Below are 19,845 nucleotides of genomic sequence, written 5' to 3' on the forward strand. Positions count from 1 at the left end.
CTGAAGCAAAAGCTGGCCACAGGCTGATGCAGACAGACATAAATGCACTGTTGCGAATAAACAACGACAAGGCAAGTATTTTGGGACATGGAAGAGAGAGGAAAACTGGAGGAGACATAATAAAAAAACACACAAAAAAACATGCTGTCCTACCGCAGTGACCGAAGTGAAGCAGTCAGCTAATCAGAGGCATGCCGCAAAGTGACCCCTTCTGTCCCCACTGGGATAAACTGTTTCTATTTTTAAAGTTTTGTTCCTCAGTCTTGCATATGTTGCTTATTTCCCTGTGTTGTCTGTTTCCGTGCCTAATGAGGACAAACAAGTCTGCGCATTTGCCAGGCAGTCACGAATGCTGTGCTGTTCTGGTCAGCTTTGAGTATATGACAGTATGGGGTGGTGGGCAGAGAGACGGAGAAAGAGAGACCCCTTTTGGAGTCTAAAAATAGACTGATGAGAGAGCTTTTGACACAGTGGCTGACACTGCACATTCTGAGCTTTGGAGTGGGATCAGGTGTGTGAATCCACAGAGGACTGAAACACCACAGAGACTCTCAGCAGCAAAACATCTTCCCTCTCCTGTCCGAATCCTCCAATATTCATTTTTTAAACAGACATTCATTAAGTAGAAGCTACAGTTTAAGAAGCCTATTTTAAAAAGAAATTATTCAACTGTAATTAAATTGTGTGTTAAATATGGGTGAATAATAAAAAATGCTACATTTCCTTATTTAAGCAATAAGGTACAAGAGGCCATGTTGTACAGAAGTGACTTATTGTGTTTAATAAAATGGTAAGTAGATAATACAAATAAGGTAAAAACTAAACATAATATTTAAAATTAATATATACATACATACATACATATATAAATATGTGTGTGTGTGTGTGTGTGTGTGTATTTTTATTTATTCTACATTTTTATTTATTCTACATTTTTAATGTGTGAAAAAACACTGGCATTTATATATGTAAAACAAAACCCTTAAAATAAACAAAGCACAACACAACACAAAACAAAACAATATAAGTGAAATAACACAGAATAAAAGGACATTAACAAAAAACTAAAAACAAAACAAATAAAGTAAAATAAAATGAAATAAAATAAAATATCAAATAAAATAACATAAAAGAGCTGGTGTTCTAACTAGTTTGATAATGTTTTTTTTACTTTTGTTTTTATTTTTGCACTCGTAAAAAATGCTAAATCTAAGTAAAATAATGTCTTTCAAGAGATAATAAAATAAAATAAAATAATTTGGTAATAAAAATACTGATCAAAACAATAATCTAAAACCTAAAATGGCCCATTAACTGAATAAAGGTCATGAAGCAGGGAAATACAGACAATAAAGGACCTAAGAAACAAACACATTGAGTACAAACACACATATTGGTACCTCTATGAGCTCTGGCCGGAGGTTGATGGTGTACAGCCAGTCTATGAGTTGTGGGTAAGAGTCCAGCGCAAGCGGTCTGTCTCCCTCTGGAACGCTCTGCTTCCACTCTAACTGTTTACTGATGTACTTCACCAGCTTCACCTGTAGATGGCAATCACACACACACAGGCTTAGACTTGTGTAACTGCTGTAAGAGACAACTCATTGAGCCATCTGTTTGCTTTTTAAATGAACACCATTTATCCTCTAATGAGTTTTTATACCTCTGAAGGAAGAGAAATTAACCATTCTTATTAACTTAACATGATGCTCTTTGTAGATTAAAATCCACTGAGGCAAAAACAGGATGACGTCAGTCACCAAAAAGGCAAAAAAAAAAAAAAACCTTCAGAGAAAACCAGCTGTTTCAAAGTGCCTAGTCAGATGCCACAGAAGTTTGATTATGTACAGCAATGACGGATAAGCATGTTGATAATCCAGCGCAAGCATTTTTCTCTTAACCTTCATGTCCGCAAGCAAGCGTTGCACGCAGAATGCAAAGTGAGAACAGAGCAAAGGAAATCCCCATGTGTGACTTCATTGTAAACGGTGGGCGATGAAAGTGTTTGCTGTGTGTGTGTGGTGTCAGTAAAACAACCGAATACAGTGCAAACAAACACTGTACACAAACACACCACACTTTCTTTTTCAGTTCCAATACCAGCCAGTGCATCCCCCCGTCATTATCTTACTATCACTAGAATGATATTGGATTAAAAATAACAAGCCAATAATGTTCAACACTCACAGGACAAAGACATTTCAGACGTACCCTCCCTTTATTGCCGTAACACTCCCACTGCAATAAACAGTGCTGTCTATAAATAGACATTGGTTATCATGGCAAGGGAGTCTTTCTCACGGGTCGTCTGTTCCTCCACTATGGCAACCCTGGCTGGAACACATTTGGCGGCTGCAGTCAGAGTCCCATGTGACATCATGGAGCAGCGAGACACTGCGGTCCGCAGGTTAACAGAAACCACTGCACACCTGCCTCTATAGGTACAAGTTCAAACACCTCAGAGACAACCACAGCTGCAACTGTGCTCATAAAGAAGAGGCCGTTTTCACTGACTCAAATCTATAAAGATTACTCAGAAATTTACTTTAGGTAAAATTGGGTAAAAGACTTGTTTCGATGGGAGGTTTGGTGTTTAAGTAAATTCATTTATGAAGTGGAAATAATAGTGATAATCAGCTTGTTTGAATATATATACAGTAGATATAACTATATTAATAAATATAGCTGTAGATATAGATTAGCTAAGGTGGTAGATATGGATATTACTTACAAATAGCTGTAGATATAGATTTAGCTAAGGCTGTATATATATATATATATATATATATATATATATATATATATATATAAATATATATATATATATATATTAGGTCTGTCAAATGATTAATCACGATTAATCACATCCAAAATAAAAGTTTTGTTTACATAATATATGTATGTGTACAGGGTATATTTATTATGTATATATAAATACACACACATAAATTATATATTTAGAAAATATTTACATGTATATACATTTATATATTTATATTCTTATATTTTATATTATATATAAATATATTTAATATATAAACATAACATATTCTTCTTAAATATATACATGCATGTGTGTGTATTTATATATACATAATAAATATACACAGTATACACACATATATTATGTAAACAAAACTTTTATTTTGGATGTGATTAATCGTGATTAATCATTTGACAGCCCATATATATATATATATATATATATATATATATATATATATATATATATATATATATATATATATATATATATATATATATATACAGCCTTAGCTAAATCTATATCTACAGCTATTTATAAGTAATATCCATATCCATAAAGTTTTTTTTTTTTTTTTTTTTTGAAAGAAACCAATGCTTTTATTTAGGATAGGTTAGGTTTCGAAGTGGCAGTAAAAATATTTATGATGTTACAAAATATTTCTTTTTCCAATTAATTTATTTTGTTCTTTGGAATTTTCTATTCATCAAAGAATCCTCAAAAAAAGTATAATGAGTATAAACACACCCAGCATGTATGATAAGCCTTTAAATGTAATTACACAATGTGCTAATTAACCAAATTAATACATAATAAATCAAGTACATAATTATTTGGTCAGGAAAGACCCCATGTAAAGAAAATTCTAAGACATTACACTATAGAAAATATAAACACTACATATACACTACAAAAATGCATTAAATGCAGTCATGCATTAAAAATCCCAGAGATATCTGCATCCTCTTCAATTCTGTTGCTTCTGTATGCAAAAACACATCCTGGATGCATAATTGCCTTTTTTTTTCTTTATAACCATTTGCATTTATAAAATGTAACACTATTTATTTATCAACTAGCTAAACACACATTCTGGCAAATATTTCACACATTTCAGAAGTTTTTTATATACCTGACCTTTCAAATCATAAATAGTCAAGACAGTCAAAGTGCGACAGGGCAGACTGCGTTGTTGAGCAGGAACAGAAGTAGTGCCATTCGTTTATGCAAACCACTAGCGTGCAAGAATAATTCTACCTATTTCTAGATTTCACACATTGTTACACGTCATCATTTTTGCCAAACTTGTGCTCTATCTAGAGATCACCACAGAGAAAGACCCTCAGTTGTCTACAAAAGCTTTTGTAGATCACAGTGGCAAATTTGCCTGAACCTGTAGCCCAGCAACCAGCCACCTGTGCAGTTGATTAGCTCTCTCCATTCGTATCTCTATATAAGGTCACGGCTCTCGGGAAGAACGCAGCTGCAGTATCAGCCTTACTAGCCATTAATTCCACTGAGAGACAAGACAGCAGTGGATGGCTTTATGTATGAGCATATTATCACCTCACCCAGGCAAAACCACCAACACAGAATGTAGCGCAGTCTTCAAAAGAGAACAAGAGCACCTTATCATTAAAGTTTCAGGAGGTCTATAGCAGTCTGAGAAGGTGTGCTGGCTCTTTTCTCTAGGTACTATCTGAGAATGCCCCCATTTGATGCTGATTTGATGCATCGGTCAGCCACGAGCGAACCTCAAACACAACAGGGTGTTAGCTTGCACCAGACACAGCCTGGCACAATGTGCAGGAGTGTGCCTGTATTCAATGACTATCTCTCCTCTCATCTGCCGTCTCCGTTACACCTCTCAAGGGGCGGCTGGAGTATGGGGCAGGGGGACCTGCTTAACTAAAGTGTCTGCAAGAGGATAGGTTGAGAATCTTTTGTGACATTTGAAAGCACCCGGCTTCTTAGATGCAAAATGAGCTTCATTAGAGAGGTAAGAGACACAATCCATAAAGGTTGGTGTCGGGTACTACAGACCTCTGTGAAAGTTCTAAAAAGAGCGTACGTTGGCAATGAAGAGTGTAGCGAGTGTGATGCTGATTTCATAAATACGGTTCCTGGTAAAACGGTTCTACAATCATTTCAAGAAGAAGAGCGTTCCTGATATGAGTGTACATGGAGAAATGTGATTAGATGTGAATGTGATTTCTTTTGTGTAGGCATGCACTCAGCATCTACAAATTCACTTAATTTAATTAAATACGACATGCATAAAAGGTTTCCAAAAAGAAGTGTCATGGTTGTACCAGATGATAAGGTAACTGTAGACTGTATTGGAGTAACGTGGATCCTGTTACACACTGTGTCACCAATACAAGCAAACCTGCGCCTATTGTTTCTGACAATAACATAAAAGCATATGGGATAATGCATGCTAGGTTTAAACAATCAGACTACCTCCAAAATCATGATAGGGCTATTATTTCAGCTGAGTACATGGCAATAGATCCATTATATGATTAGTCTCAATGATGAAATCAAAAACAGAATGCTTAATAGACAAAAACATGGATGAAAAGTTGCTAATTAAAAAAAAAAAGTAAAAGTGATGTGACATACAGCCAAGTATGGTGACCCATACTCAGAATTCGTGCTCTGCATTTAACCCATCCAAAGTGCACACACACAGCAGTGAACACACACACCCAGAGCAATGGGCAGCCATTTATGCTGCGGCGCCCGAGGAGCAGTTGGGGGTTCAGTGCCTTGCTCAAGGGCACCTCAGTCGTGGTATTGCCGGCCTGAGACGCAAAACCCACAACCTTAGGGTTAGGAGTCAAACTCTCTAACCATTAGGCCACGACTTCCCCACAAGCACAAAATGTGCAGCACTAGACAATAAAGTGCAAGACTTCGTGGAACATAAGACACAAGAAAAAAGAAAGGGGGGAAAAAGAATGATAAAGCTGTTGAAAACCACATGGGGATTTCCTGATATGAACAAACATTAGCCGGTTGAGAGGCCCATGCTCCACCGCACCTAATGGGCCTTGCAATGATGTGTTAACTTTCCATCCATAGAAACTATGTGCAAATGAACCTTAAAGGGGTCATCAGATGCCCATTTTCCACAAGTTGATATGACTCTTTAGGGTCTTAATGAAAAGTCTGTAACATAGTTTGCTTAAAATTTCTCAATGGTAGTGTAAAACAACATCCTTTTTACAATGTCAAAAACAGCTCTTTACAGAGCAAGCTGTTTTGTAGCATTTTCCTTTAAATGCAAATGAGCTCTGCTGATCCCACCCCTCTCTTCCGAGCCACTCTCTGAGGGACTGTTTACTTCAGCCGCATTCATCGTGAAACTTGCTAATTAGCAGAATATTAGGAAAGCGATTCGCAAATATTCATTAAAAAAAACTTATACTCACTTCTTCTGTTGGTGAAGCTGAAGCACCAATATTCTTTTCTATACTTTGTTTTGACAACATTGATTCGCGAGTTTCTGTGAGATCTCATGTCACTGTCATCAAGTGAATGGTCTCACGGTCTGCTGGTGTGTGCATTCAGAGGATTATAAGACTAAAAATCCGTTGAACTGTCTTCAAGTCTGTAGTCTCCAATGGTTTTAAAATCATTTAAAATCATCTAGTGTGCAGCCAGCTTTCTTGTCTACATCTGCTCCGATGGTGAAACAATAGAGGACTGATGACTAATATCGTGGGAGGAGCCTGTCTGTGTGACGTCACGCAGGCAGGCATCTGAGATCGGCTCAATTTGAGAAAGAGAAAATTATAAAAAAAAAAAAACACTGGGTGGATTTCTATAATTATAGGGTGGTTGTGTACACACACCGCCAACACACATTTCAGTTCAAACAACTTGTAAAAGTGCATGTAGCATCCGATGACCCCTTTAAAAAGACTTTGATGAGCCCTCACGTCACTGAGTAAAGACTGGTATTTCCCAGAAACCAAAACTGAGATGCTAGGGAGTTGTGATTCTTCAAAATGTGTTTCTCAGTTAGGGCAGAGGTCCCCAACCACTAGGTCGCGAACCACTACCGGGCGGTAGAAGAATTATTACCGGGCCTAATGGGTCGCTATGGAGTTATTGTGTATAGTTATTGTATTGTTTTGTTTATTTTGTTTTTTTGGTTTTTATTATTGTTCTTTTTTTTCTTTGTATTCGTTTTATGTGAATTAGGAGTTTGATGATTTTTTTTTGTTTATGTTGTTTAAATATTTTTTCTGCTCTGATCTGTCACATATTAGGGGTTAAATGGATCGCAGTTGATCCGTGATATGTACGGACGAGACCCTACACTGTTTGGCATGGATGTGATTCGCAGATTAATTTGCCAATTTACAAGTTCAAGCAATTTTAAACCACAAGAATAAGAAACGAAAGAGAGCTCAATTCGATACTCACACGCTGTTCTCGCACACAATCAAAGCACGCACAAGCGCACTATATATATATATATATATATATCCCCCCCATACCATCCACCCCCACCCCCTACGTCCAGTCGGTCCACGAGAAAGTTTTCCAAACGTAACCGGTCCGTGGTGTAAAAAAGGTTGGAGACCCCTGAATTAGGGTCTATTACATAAAAGAGCATTAACCGGGATTATCCCTCAAGTGCTTATGATTGCCACTGCCCTGGCACTGAAACCAAGATTGTGTCATGAGCGGGTTTTATCACATTCAAAAATGTGGCAATCCCTCTTCCCATCCACTGCAAATTTAATGATTTTGAAATAAGCCACAGGTCTGTACTCAAGATAACTGAGCCAAAAAGGTTGTTGCAGGTAGTAATTTAAAAGGAAGTCAAGTTGCAGAAATATATTTGTGTCATGAGTCAGTGTACTTTCCAGGTTAAGCAATTTTGGATCTTTAAAATGGACCACAGGACACAACAGGTTAATGATATATTCTAGCTAAGAGTGCTTAAAATTACATTGTGCCAAACCTGTATGACGTCCCTCTTTGTAACACAAATGAAGACATTTGAAAAGTTTCAGAAAGTCAGTGGGATCTAAATGTTGTTGCAATCCCACTGACCTTGATTACAAGGAAAAAAAAGGTGAAGGTGAAACCTTCTTAGAAATAATGTCATACAGGTTTGGAACAATGTAACAGTAAATTGAGTTAATGATGAGAGGATTTTCATTTTTGAGAGAACAATCGCTTATAATGTGATCTGCTTGGCAGTGGATTTCAGTTCACAGAAAGACGGAGAAGATGATGTTGCTGGAATTGTTCTCCTAATTTGACACTTTAAACATTCCCACGTCACCCACCTACCACTTTGCCTTCAGATGGGGGAGACCCTTTCATCAAGAGTGATGTCACTGCAGCATGCAGGGACAGCACCAAATACCCAGAAATAGGCTTGTTTGAGATGCGCCTCACCTCACCTTAAATGTAGGCGAGAGTAGGCGGCTGCAGTGAGGGGAGGAGTGAAATAAGTGCAGTCAAGACGGACAGTCCTGACCTCTCGAAGGGGAACAGATACCAACGAGATCAAAGGCGGATATCTTGTTATTCTCATGCTGTGTTGCTAATAAACATGATATAATTTCAGTTCTGTTGCTTTTATATGAAAATAAATATGATGAACAAGACACTCAAAGTGCTTGCTATTTAATTCCAGTGAAAGGTGTATATATCATCCATTTTTACTTAGAAAGATTTTTATAGAAAATAAATAAAATTAAATATTTTAGAAGAGAATGCAGCATCACAGTTGTCTGAACCAATGAGCATTAAGATGTATCGTCAGTCAGTCGTTTCCCATCCTGCATTTGATCAGTGCAGTTGGTGGAGAGCAACTGCGCTCAACTGCACAATCCGACACAGCCGCCTCGCCGTCGCAAGAGTTTTTTGCCATACGTCAGCATGGCATCAGAGCAAGTTGGACGTAACTCTGACACTTTTCTAACTGGCGTGCATCTCACGGTGATCACCGGTGATCGGTTCTGCACAGATTTTGCTCATCTCAAACAAGCCTAATATCTAGTGCACATCGGTAAAACTTGTGTTACCTTAAACCACAAATTAAAAGGTTTTTAACCATCATACTACTCAAATCCTGGTAAATAATTTAACAAAGATGACCCTAGTGACATTATTAACAGACAAAAACTTCTAAGACTACCAATCTTGAAGGTTACTCCCAAAACTTGCACGCAATTATTAATCAAACTGGTGGATTTTTGGTGAGCTGTCAGTAGATACTACGTTTTTGTGCAGACCACCTATGCCCATCTACAGGAAATCCCAAAACACAAGATGGACTGTTTTTTTGCCAGCACAAAACAAGTAAGAAATATGACTTCAATGCACAGCACTTATACACATTTTAAAAAGATGCATGATTTGCTTCTGAGAACACACAGTCTTGCAAACTGACAGATTCAGGCCACAGAGTGGTTGTGGCTAGATCTGTACTGAGCCTGTGGAGAACATTTAGTGATAGCCAGATGGCAGCACTGAAAGACAAAGAAGATGTGACTCCAACACAAATGTCATCAAAGGGACTTAGACTTTTCACAAGATGAAGAAATAAAATGCAAGATTTAGCAGTATAGTTTCACACTTGACTGCAGACTGACCGACATTTTGTTCTGAAAATAAACTGCATGAAACAGATGACACACTTCTGTGCTAAAACTGTTTTAAACAGTCCCAAAACACACCAAAATGAGGGCACATATAATACAACAGAGAAGATTTACATCTCTGTGGCAAAAAAAATTAAATAAATAAATACATGAAATAGTCAAAAAGAACTAAAGCTGAGTATAGGGCACGGGTAGTACCAGTTGTGCTGGTTAGACCCTGCTCCGAAGTAGGAGCTAATTTGGTTCTTGAAAAATGCAGTCCGGTACTAAAATCGCACCCAGTTCTTGCGGTCCAAAAACACCCAAAAGTAGTTCCACAATTAGTTCTGGTACTACGAAAATGTTCCTGCTGTGCAAAAGGCCCTTATGTTTCACATGAAGCATACATGATACTGAACTATTAGATCTAATGCCACTGAAGTTTTTAAAAAAATCCAAAAGGGTACCTCAAAATTTGCACCCACAATGTTGTACGTTTTCAATGAAAGTTGGCATCTACCAATGGGAGGTCCACCTGAGGTGATCCACTACCTAAAACAATTGATTACAGCAGGCAAGCAGCACCACCTACTAGTACAATGACTTGCTGACCTCCAGACTAAATCACTGTCAATATGAATGCCTGACATCTTTACCAGGAGAGAGTGTGGGTAACACCCATTGGTCAAGTAATTATGTAACACATGGTAGTTGGACATCTGCTAGCGTCCAGGTCTGCATCTGTTCCCCTCACTAAATCAAACAAAACCCTAAGAATTTTCTTTTGTTCCCCTATTGAGACAGATAAAAGAGATGTCATTTTGCAAACAGCTTGTCTTCTCCAATATCCATAAACACACACAGTCTACACAGTTTATTCTGAGTGCTTGATGTAACCCTACTCCTAATGCAATTCGGCCTGCCTCTCACATGCAGGCTTATTGTTCAAGCAGAGAGAGGGAGGAACGCATTGCCTGGACTTTCCATCACTTTTGTTCTTCAGCCCTTTGATGGATGCCCTTTGTCTACACAAAAGTGTTTAGTGGAGTTGCGGCATTTCAAGATTGTAGCATGCAGAATCAGACTCACTTTCACAAACCCTCCCTCGGCTTGAGGAATCTTGCTCACTAATCACATGCATGTGAAGGGAACACGCTTGCTAAATATAGGAACAGCCACAATAGCACAAACACACAGCGATCTTTCAAATGGCCAGAGAAGACAAGCCACTAACCAGAGATTCTCAGCTGCCAACCGCAGTCATTCCTTCAATGTCTGAAGAACAAGCACAGAGAGACAGCCAGCTCATCCACAGGAATTCTGTGAGATTTACTGACAGGAATCTAAACGATAATTGCCATTTAGCACCATCTCTCTGTGCTTCGCTTTGAGTGCCGGGAAAACAGGTCACCAAGTAATTCAAGTGTGTCCAGAGGTAGCAAACAAAGTCCTGCTCAACTGTTTTGGTGGCACTGATTGGGGTATTTTCAATGAGGTTAAGTTTAATGAAGATTAAATCGAGGAATATGTATCAGTCATAGCTTACATCAAAAAGTGCGATGATCACCACACTACCCAATATAAGACCTTGGATAAACGCTGAGATCCAATGTGTGACCGAATGACCGCTTCTCCTTATATCAGGGGTGCCCAATCCTGCTCCCGGAGGGTTACTAGAAACCTTTGAGCAGGGGCTGCTGGAGAAAGTTGTCCTACAGAGATTAGCTCAAACCTTGTTAAAAACACCAGCCGTTAACTTTCAGGTAACCCTGAAGACTTTGGTTAGATTTTTCATGTGTGTTAGATTGAAGTTAAACTGGATGATGGACAGGTGTACTCTACATAAAAGTGGCTCTAGGACTTTACAATCAGTATGGGCTGTGTTTACTCTCTCTGGGAACATTTTTATAACCTCAGGGGATTGGTCTCTGGTCCCTGGGTATGCAAACTGTATCCTTGTAGGTCCAGGAAGTGAGCAGGTAGGGAATCCCGTGCTACCACCCGGATGCTGTAGTCAGGGACTCAGGTTGCTAGGCCACTATGTCCCTCGCTCTGAGCTGGCCCTTGGGATGTCAAGCCACTCTCTGAGGCCTGACACCATTTTCACTCTATCCGTCTTCTCTCATCCTACCACAACAGGCTTTTGATGCCCACAGCTCTTCAGCTGAACCTACCTCTCCACAGGTATCAAAAGAGCCAAGGCCACCTGCTGTTCCTTGACTTCAAAGGCAACCTTTCTTAACACTGGTGTCACCATATTGCGGAGTCCACTGCAATACCTACCCCGCTGACCTGAGACTATCATGGAACATCAAAGCAATTACACAAGTTGATGATATCAACAAGACAGTCCACAGGGAAAAGGTAAGACAGCTTAAAGTCTGGTAAAAAGAAAACAATCACAAAATGACACGATTAGAGAGTTCAGACAAAGATGTCACCTTAACAATGGCCTTAACAAATGAACCCTGAACAACTCATCCTTAACCTGAAAGTACCTTTCTTCCATAAGAGACTCAAGGGCCGTACACACCGGGACGAATATCGGCGCGCGTTATTCGCCAGCGTTTTTCAACGCGTTTTTTGTGTTCACACCCAAGCGATTTTCGCTGACGATGAGCCGAGTGAACATGCAAATTCATTCCCTGACATTAGATGGCGCTTAATGTAAAACAGAAATACTATACTAGTTCTCTTTTATCAAGATTTTTATAATCGCTGTCGCGTTTGTCATATAGTTCTTTGTGTTCCGACACCAACGAGACCAGCAACTCTACATTCATCTTGCCTTGCATCTTCGTCGTCTTATTCCTTCCCGGCAGTGTAGACGCTACTTGGCGTATATCTTCTTCGCCGTTACGTATGTGTGCTCAGCAAGACAGTTTTGTGTTTGAGCGCCCCCAAGTTGTGTTTTACTGTAACTTCAGAAGCTCCAGACACGTGTGCAAAAGCGCCATTCTCATTGGTCGTATAGTTTTTGACGCGGTGCGTCAAACCAAAAAAACGAACCCGAGGCGTTTTTTAAAAAAATTACGCTTTTACGCGTGCCGTTTTTCGCGTCGGTGTGCACACTCACATTGGCGCCCTTTGTTTAGTCACGAGGCGTTAAACGTCGGCGAATATCGCGCGCGAAATTCGTCCCGGTGTGAACAGGCCTTTAGGCTACCCAGTGAAAATGTAACAGCTTCTTCAGGTGTGTCATAGAGAGTACCTGTGTTACCTGCTGGATCACTGTCTGGTATGTTAACTGCTCTGCTTTAGATAAAAGAGCTCTGCTGTGGGCAGTAAAAATAGCTCTGTTAGTCACTGGAACCACACTTTCTCTTGTTAGTTTCATCTGGAGGAAGCTTGAGGAATCCAAAACCACTAGACTTCCAAGTCAGTCTATCCAATAGCTCTGACAATCAACAAATGGACTGTCTACCCCCACACAATGCAGAAATGCAACCCATACTCCTGACTCTGCTTGTTATTGTTCTACCTCAGCACAATCCTTGCCGCATTACAGTCATTTTATGAGCAATAGACTCTACCTTTACATCTTGCAATTCAAGTCTCTCTGACACTGCCTGCACTATATTTAACACCATTTTTTTTAGCTTTTATATAGCACGCTGGGTGCATATTGCTTTGTATTTAATGTAAATTTCTTGTAATAACAGTTCACTACGTGGTCTTATGAAATCACACATTATCATATTGTTATATAAATATTGCTATGTTTCAAAGGACATGCAATTTATTATTTTTCTTGCACTTGGCTGATAATAAGGAAAGTGATAAAAAAAAAAACTTAACACGACTTGAACAAGAGTTATTTTTGAATTTTATCATGAGAAACAATGAAATGCCTCCCTAACAAACCTGTAAAACTTGTAGATAAGTATCACCAGAGCAAGCACCAGACACCACAATGCCACAATGCCACAATTACCTGTGTCCGTGAAAACTAGCATCATTAACATTTCAAAGAATAACGGTTTATTTAACAAAGCCTCAAGCCCATCTTCATTATTTAAAAGTGAGAGTTTGTGAGCTGTCAACATGAAAGCCATGTTTTGATTCAGAGAAGAAGGGGCTTGACCTTAATAATTAGATAATTTCATCTTCAAAGAAAAGCCCTCATTTATGGTGTTTTATTAAATACAACCATAATAATATTAAAAGTGCTGTTCCACGTTTGACCAAATTGGGATTTCAGTTCACTTTTGTGGGAGGGGTTAACCACTGTTGAAAAATACCTGCGTATGGTTAAAAATAGCACTAACACTCCTCTGACATATGCTCCTCTTGTTTGCAGAACAGATAACAGGCTGTTTGACATAGAACATGTAGTTTTAAAACAGCACAGACTTTGAGTAGTTTACTCATCTGCGATACACTAAAATATTCCATTGCAGTGATTATCATAAGGTTGAGTATGAAAATTACTCAATATGAAAGCATTTACACCTTACCTTACTACTGCAATAACATTCTGTAAAACAATTACAGAAAATGTTTATTGTATGGCTTAAATGTCTGTTTATGGCTGAAAGCACCATATAAAGTAAACATTATTATTTTCATGACACAGCTGGTCATGTGATTTCAACACGGTGGTGCATATAAAGGAGCAACCTGCTCCATGATAAGTGCTGTTCATTTCTTCAAGTGCAAAACTTTTCTACTTAGCAATGCAAAACATTTGGCTACACAAGTAAAACTTTACATCAGGAGGGGGTAGGCAGATGCACCCTAAACAACTACTTCAAGATCCAGGAAGTAATGTCAGACAAGAGGGGGTTTCCATGACCCCTATCATTTATGAATTTGGTGTCAATATATCAATAAGCAATACAATTAATATTGACTTGAAGGTGCAACTACAAAGTAAACCTCATTATTTAGGCATTTCAAGAACTATCATACACCGTCTAATAGGTTACTGGGTCGCACTAATGTCATGGCACTTACTTGATTTAATAACAACCTGCAACCTGGCATGCACTGTAGCTTATTATTTGAAATACACATAGGCAAAAAAAAAAAAAATTACCTCCAAAGCGCGTATCTCGTGTTGGGTCAGGTCGTTAGATGCGGCGCACTTGGTCCGAAGCCCCTTCAGACTAGAGATGGAGATCTCGATCAGGTTCTGGATGAGTTCGCACTGGTGAAGCGCGTCCATCCCTGCGTTGCTGCCATCGCTCGCGTCCAAATGCTCCTCATCACTTGCGACCATGTTTCCAACTTTGCCAGAGACACTAGTATCCATTCCTCGGCATTGGCACGGGTTTAGGGGCATGAGCTCGAACTACAGCAAACACTGGTCCAAAGACATGTTTGTAAACGCATGTAGACTAAACGGAGGTGCCAGTCCTACTCCAAGCGAGTTATTTACTAGTTCAGAGCGCAAGCATACACCTCAAACATACTCGTGGACTGGTTTGACAGCCAGACAGGACGCGTTCTCAGCTTGCTCCGCCTCAAATGTTGTATGTATATCCCGTGAAGCCCTCTGAGAAGCGCTCGCATAGGTCTCACCCTCTGTCAGCTGTCTGAAGAAGCGTCTGATGCTTTGCAGTGTGGGAAATGAAGTTTCGTTTACACGCGCATCGGACCGTTTGAGAAACGCTTACGTAACTGAGTATTTGTTCCATTTTTGACTTAAAAGAAAAGTTGTTGATATGTTTCTATGTTTTTGCTATTGTGTATAGGGACCTTGATCTTGTTAAAAGCGCTTTATAAATAAAAAATTATTAATATTATTAGTAGGGTAGAATAATTTAAATACAATTTAATACACTTTATTGTCCACAAGGGGAAATTGTCCTTGACTCAAGTTGTGTTTATGCTGAAAATATGTTGAATGCACATCAATCAATCAATCAATCAATCAATCAATCAATCAATCAATCAATCAATCAATAAAACCAAATACAGTAACAGTAAAAAAAACAGTATGATGTGAAAAAAGTGAAATATCCATAGTTAAGATAAAAAAAATTACATGTAGGCAATTATTCTGATTTTTTTCTTCTATATTTTTTTTTCTCAGAGACAATTCATGCTTCTAAGTTAATTAGCATGAGTATAATTTATATTGTACAGTACTGAATATTGTTAACTACCTCTCTCACAGCAGGCTTTAGATAAATGTTGAATAAAAAAGTGTAGAAAACTAAATTTTTGATCAATGTCAATATGTAACCATTTTTACAACCCTTTGGTAGAACTTGTCTTGTCATATAACTGCTCTTGTTGGGTTAGTAATACAGTTCCCATTATGTCATCAGAGGCACACTTTGTCTAAGAGCTGGAAAAACACGTTGTCTGTGTACAGTATGTGTGTGCGCATGCAAGACTGTTCACATGCTCTGTGCCCACTCAGATGAGAAAAGACTGTTTTTACACTATCCACTGCGTTACGACTTGCTGGGTACCCTTGATGTTTAAGTAATGTTATGGTAATTCAATTATTATATATGATTGTGTAAATAAACAACTCTTTGGCTGTTCAGAGTTCATGAAAGTGTTTGTGGCGAAGTGCTGCTTTATGTTACATAAGCATTAATATAATGCATATGCCTTGACTGCTGATTAGGAAATGTAACAAAAAGACATGGAGAAATGTTACAGCACCAACTCGCTGTATCAGGCACACACTTTCCCATGGGAAAAAAACTCCTCTCCTCTGCAGCTTGCCAAGAAGGAGACATAATTTCAAAATGAACGGTAAAGAGGGCTAAAGCCAAAGAAGAGCAACTGCAAATTGTTTTTCTCCATGAGGTAACCAAGCCAAGACACTGTTAACCAACTGTATTAAAAGGACAAACTGTAACCAGTTTCTGTTTTGGCTAACAACACTAAGAAAAATGTTTATGTCCATGTCAGCTGTATGACAGGAGCTTCGTGGTTCTGTGGCCGGTTGAAATGCTGATTAGTCAGTGATCTAAACCTATAGCCATCCACACCCGGTATCATCAGAGTAATGACACTGCAGAACAGGTTAGGCTAAATAGAGAAATAAGAGATGGAAAGACTTAAATTGACACTCCCTCCATTCCAGGTAAGCATTGGTTGTTTCTCTGTATCAGTCAACACATTTTCACACACAAACTGCATAGGTGGAGACAGGCAGTTGTTTAAATATGGTGCTGAATATTATTAGCAGGTTATATAAACTATAGCAGATTGCAAATTCTGTTATCAGGCTGTGAATTGATTACCATCTGGTTAAAACTTGTTTAAGGAAATATGTTCACAAGACGTGAAGTGGGAAAAGTAAATAAGCATATCCTACTTTTAAACAAATAATGTCTTTTAAACATATTATTTTAAATAAACTAAGTTAGAAAAGAAAAAAAAGTCAAATGCTGTTGTTTAAAATCACTTTCACTTCCATTTTGATGGGAATCATGCATACGAATGAGTAAATTAAAAAAAAAGAAATAAGCATATAGTGCCTCCTGCTGGAAAAATAGGGAAATTAGTAAATTTATAATAATTAAAAACTCCCTCTCAATCACTTGTCATGTCATTTAACTGGTATTTTGTTGATGTCACTGTTGAGGTTTCAGATCTGTGTTCCAGAAAGTTCGTTTCACCTTAGACATTTCACACAATCTAGGCTACACAGAATGTGTCCTGTGTGGTATTGCAGCGTTAGATGCAACATCAGGGCAGGAAGTGATTCACAATCAGAAAAGTATTTGGTTCACAGGAAGTTGGGACAATGGAAGGAAGGCAAAAAAAAAAAAAGAAAAAAAAAGAAAAAAGTGCACAACACTTATTTCTCATTTGCAAATAGCATTATTTCTACAGAAATCATCTATATATATATATATATATATATATATATATATATATATATATATATATATATGTGTGTGTGTGTGTATGTATATAGTAATCCGTTACTGATTCCAGATTACAAAAATTGTAGTTAGTAACCTAATCCATTACATTACAATTTTTATGTAATATAGCCTAATCAGACTACTTTCAGATTACTTTTGATCTATCTCGTTTTTCAAATTGATTCAAATAGTATAATCCTGTATCATATTGATGAAAAAATACAAAGAGTAAGAAAATATATTCCATTTGTCGTTATCAACAACGTGAAAAACATTAAACATGATATTATGTCAAGGTTACCCAAACTGGGTTTGTAAAGGTACTGCAGGGGGATTATGAGTTTAAAATAGTTTACATCGAATAAAAATATATTAGATGAAAGAGGATCAGATGACCAAAAAAATTGGTTAATCTGTGAATTTAAAATGTGTCTGAAAGACAAAAGTCTTCCACAGTAATAAATGGTAACATAACTGACTGAGTACTATTCAAATATAAAGTTGTGTTTTCATCAGTAGTTGATGCAATGTTGAAACACAAAATGATTTTTGTAAATTCAGTGGTTAGATACTGTACAGCCGCCTGACTAGTGACTGGTCTTTGTGTGAACGTCCACAACACTGGAAGACTTTCAGATACAACTGGTAGGCTGTTTTAGAAAGGAAATTTAAAATATGAAAAAGAGGAATTAAGGAGAATTAATAAATTATGTTTATTAAATTGTTGCATGTAATCCACAAAAAGTACTTAATTTTTGGAATCTGATTGCGTAATCCAGATTACATGTAATCAATTACTACCCAGCTCTGTACACACACACACCTCAGGACAATTTATCAACAGGAAAAAAATTATAAATGTTAAATATAGCCTATTTAATATATTTATAGGCTACATATTTTTATTTTTTATTCTTTTTACAGGTTTACATAAATTATGTTTGTCTTAAAAACTATCCAGAAAAAAAATATTGCTGCATGCTGTGTTGAATATAAATGAATTCACTCAAGGCGTACAGTATGACTACAGCAGCTGCAGCTAGATAGCGCGCGTTCACTGTCAGTTCGCTCACACTAGTCTGAGCCGCTGAAGCAATCTGGACAGAGTGGGAATGACACGCACAGCCGGTGTTGTGTCCAATTCTGACCCCCGCCAGATTATTACCCCTACAGTATTGGTAGGTTTAGGGTTAGGTATGGGGGAGGGGTTAAAATTAGGGGCGGTGTTAGGATTAGGCAATCAGATTTCAACGAGGGGGGTAATAATTTGCCTGGGGGTCGAAAATGGGCACAACACCTGAAACGGATACGGTCATGCAGCTCTTTCTGACCGTCGTGCAAGATTCTAGTGAACCTTGGCAGCATTTATGTAATGGATGAATGGATTCCCATACTGGTTGTTTTTAGGCAGAACAGAACTCGCTGAAAAAGAATAAAATTAAAATAATTTTGAGAAACTTTTTAAAGAATTTTTAAAGTTCCTTTGGGGCTATAATAATACTATAATATAATTTTATTATAATTCACATATTTAGGCCTATACTATCATATATATATATATTCCATCAAACACAATTATTCAGTAATTGGTCTATTTTTCCAAATAGAAGCTTATTTTAGGCACCTAATTTCTTGATAAATAAAATGGATGTTTAAAAAATGCACTTTAGAATCGATATTTTTATGCGAGGATCGATCCTTTCGATACAACGTCAGTATCGAAAGTATCGATACTTAAGGATCGATCCGCCCAAACTGATCACACCGGTTTGATCGTACGCGTCAAAGGGTTAATTAAACTGACACGTGAAAGGGTTAACCCGATAGCATAACCTCTGCTAGTCAATAATAAACCCGATAATGACCTTTCATGCCATTTGGACAGAGTCAACACTCGGACTGTTCAGTAAGTTTTCACACTCTGTGGAATATAAGCTCAAGAAAACATTGACTTCTATTATTTCTGAAAGAAATGATTTGAATGAATATGAAATCAAAGTGATCATTACGTATCTAAGTCTAGCAGTTTAAAATTGCGATAGGGCTGAAGGTCGGAATGATGTTTTCTTTAAGGGTTCTTGAGGAGTGAATTGTTTGTTATGTGGAGCCTGGGAAGTTCAAACCAAATTTCACAGCTGTGAAATCTGACAATGATTCTTGTTTGTACAGTCATCGATGGGTCAAATAACCCACTGAACTGAGAGCTACCAAGCCCTTGCTGCTTTTTGTTCATAGACACAGAAAATAAAAGGTTTTTATACTTATGTAGGCCTATTTTTGCACATTTCATTATAATACCAATATAGAAATATTTCAATACAAGTAAATCATTTGTAAAATCTATCTCATCTATCTTCAGCAAGGATGTATTATAAGCGAAAAAGACATTTATGTTCCAAAAGTAAATGTATATTTGAACTTATGAAAAATCATAAGAAAATGTTTAATCAAAAATATTAAGTAGCACAACTATTTTTAACATTGATAAATGTTTCTTAAGCAGCAAAATTATCATATTAAAATGATTTCTGAAGACTGGAATAAAGGCTGAATAAAATTCAGTTTGTCATCACACAAATGTAAAAAATAATATATATATATATATATATAAACCTTCAAGACAACAAAA

The 19,845-nt window shown here is 37.6% G+C and overlaps 1 protein-coding gene across 3 annotated transcripts in view; it reads right to left on the reverse strand.

Annotated features, from left to right (window-relative positions):
• Window positions 1–14,924, reverse strand: part of LOC109103098 (kinase suppressor of Ras 1-like) — a 34,789-nt gene extending 19,865 nt beyond the window's left edge. Inside the window, exons 1-2 of one of the 3 annotated variants that reach the window (XM_042739737.1) lie at window positions 14,417–14,924; window positions 1,401–1,541 (exon numbers count right to left, since the gene is read on the reverse strand). In XM_042739737.1, coding sequence (XP_042595671.1) covers window positions 1,401–1,541; window positions 14,417–14,662 — 387 coding nt within the window. In that variant the 5' untranslated portion in view covers window positions 14,663–14,924. Of the gene's footprint in view, window positions 1–153; window positions 574–1,400; window positions 1,542–14,416 lie in introns of those variants that run through there. The other 2 variants (XM_042739738.1, XM_042739740.1) reach the window with 2 other exon arrangements.
• Window positions 14,925–19,845: the final 4,921 nt, after the last annotated feature.

This window comes from Cyprinus carpio, chromosome B15, assembly GCF_018340385.1.
Source record: "Cyprinus carpio isolate SPL01 chromosome B15, ASM1834038v1, whole genome shotgun sequence".
Taxonomy (NCBI): domain Eukaryota; kingdom Metazoa; phylum Chordata; class Actinopteri; order Cypriniformes; family Cyprinidae; genus Cyprinus; species Cyprinus carpio.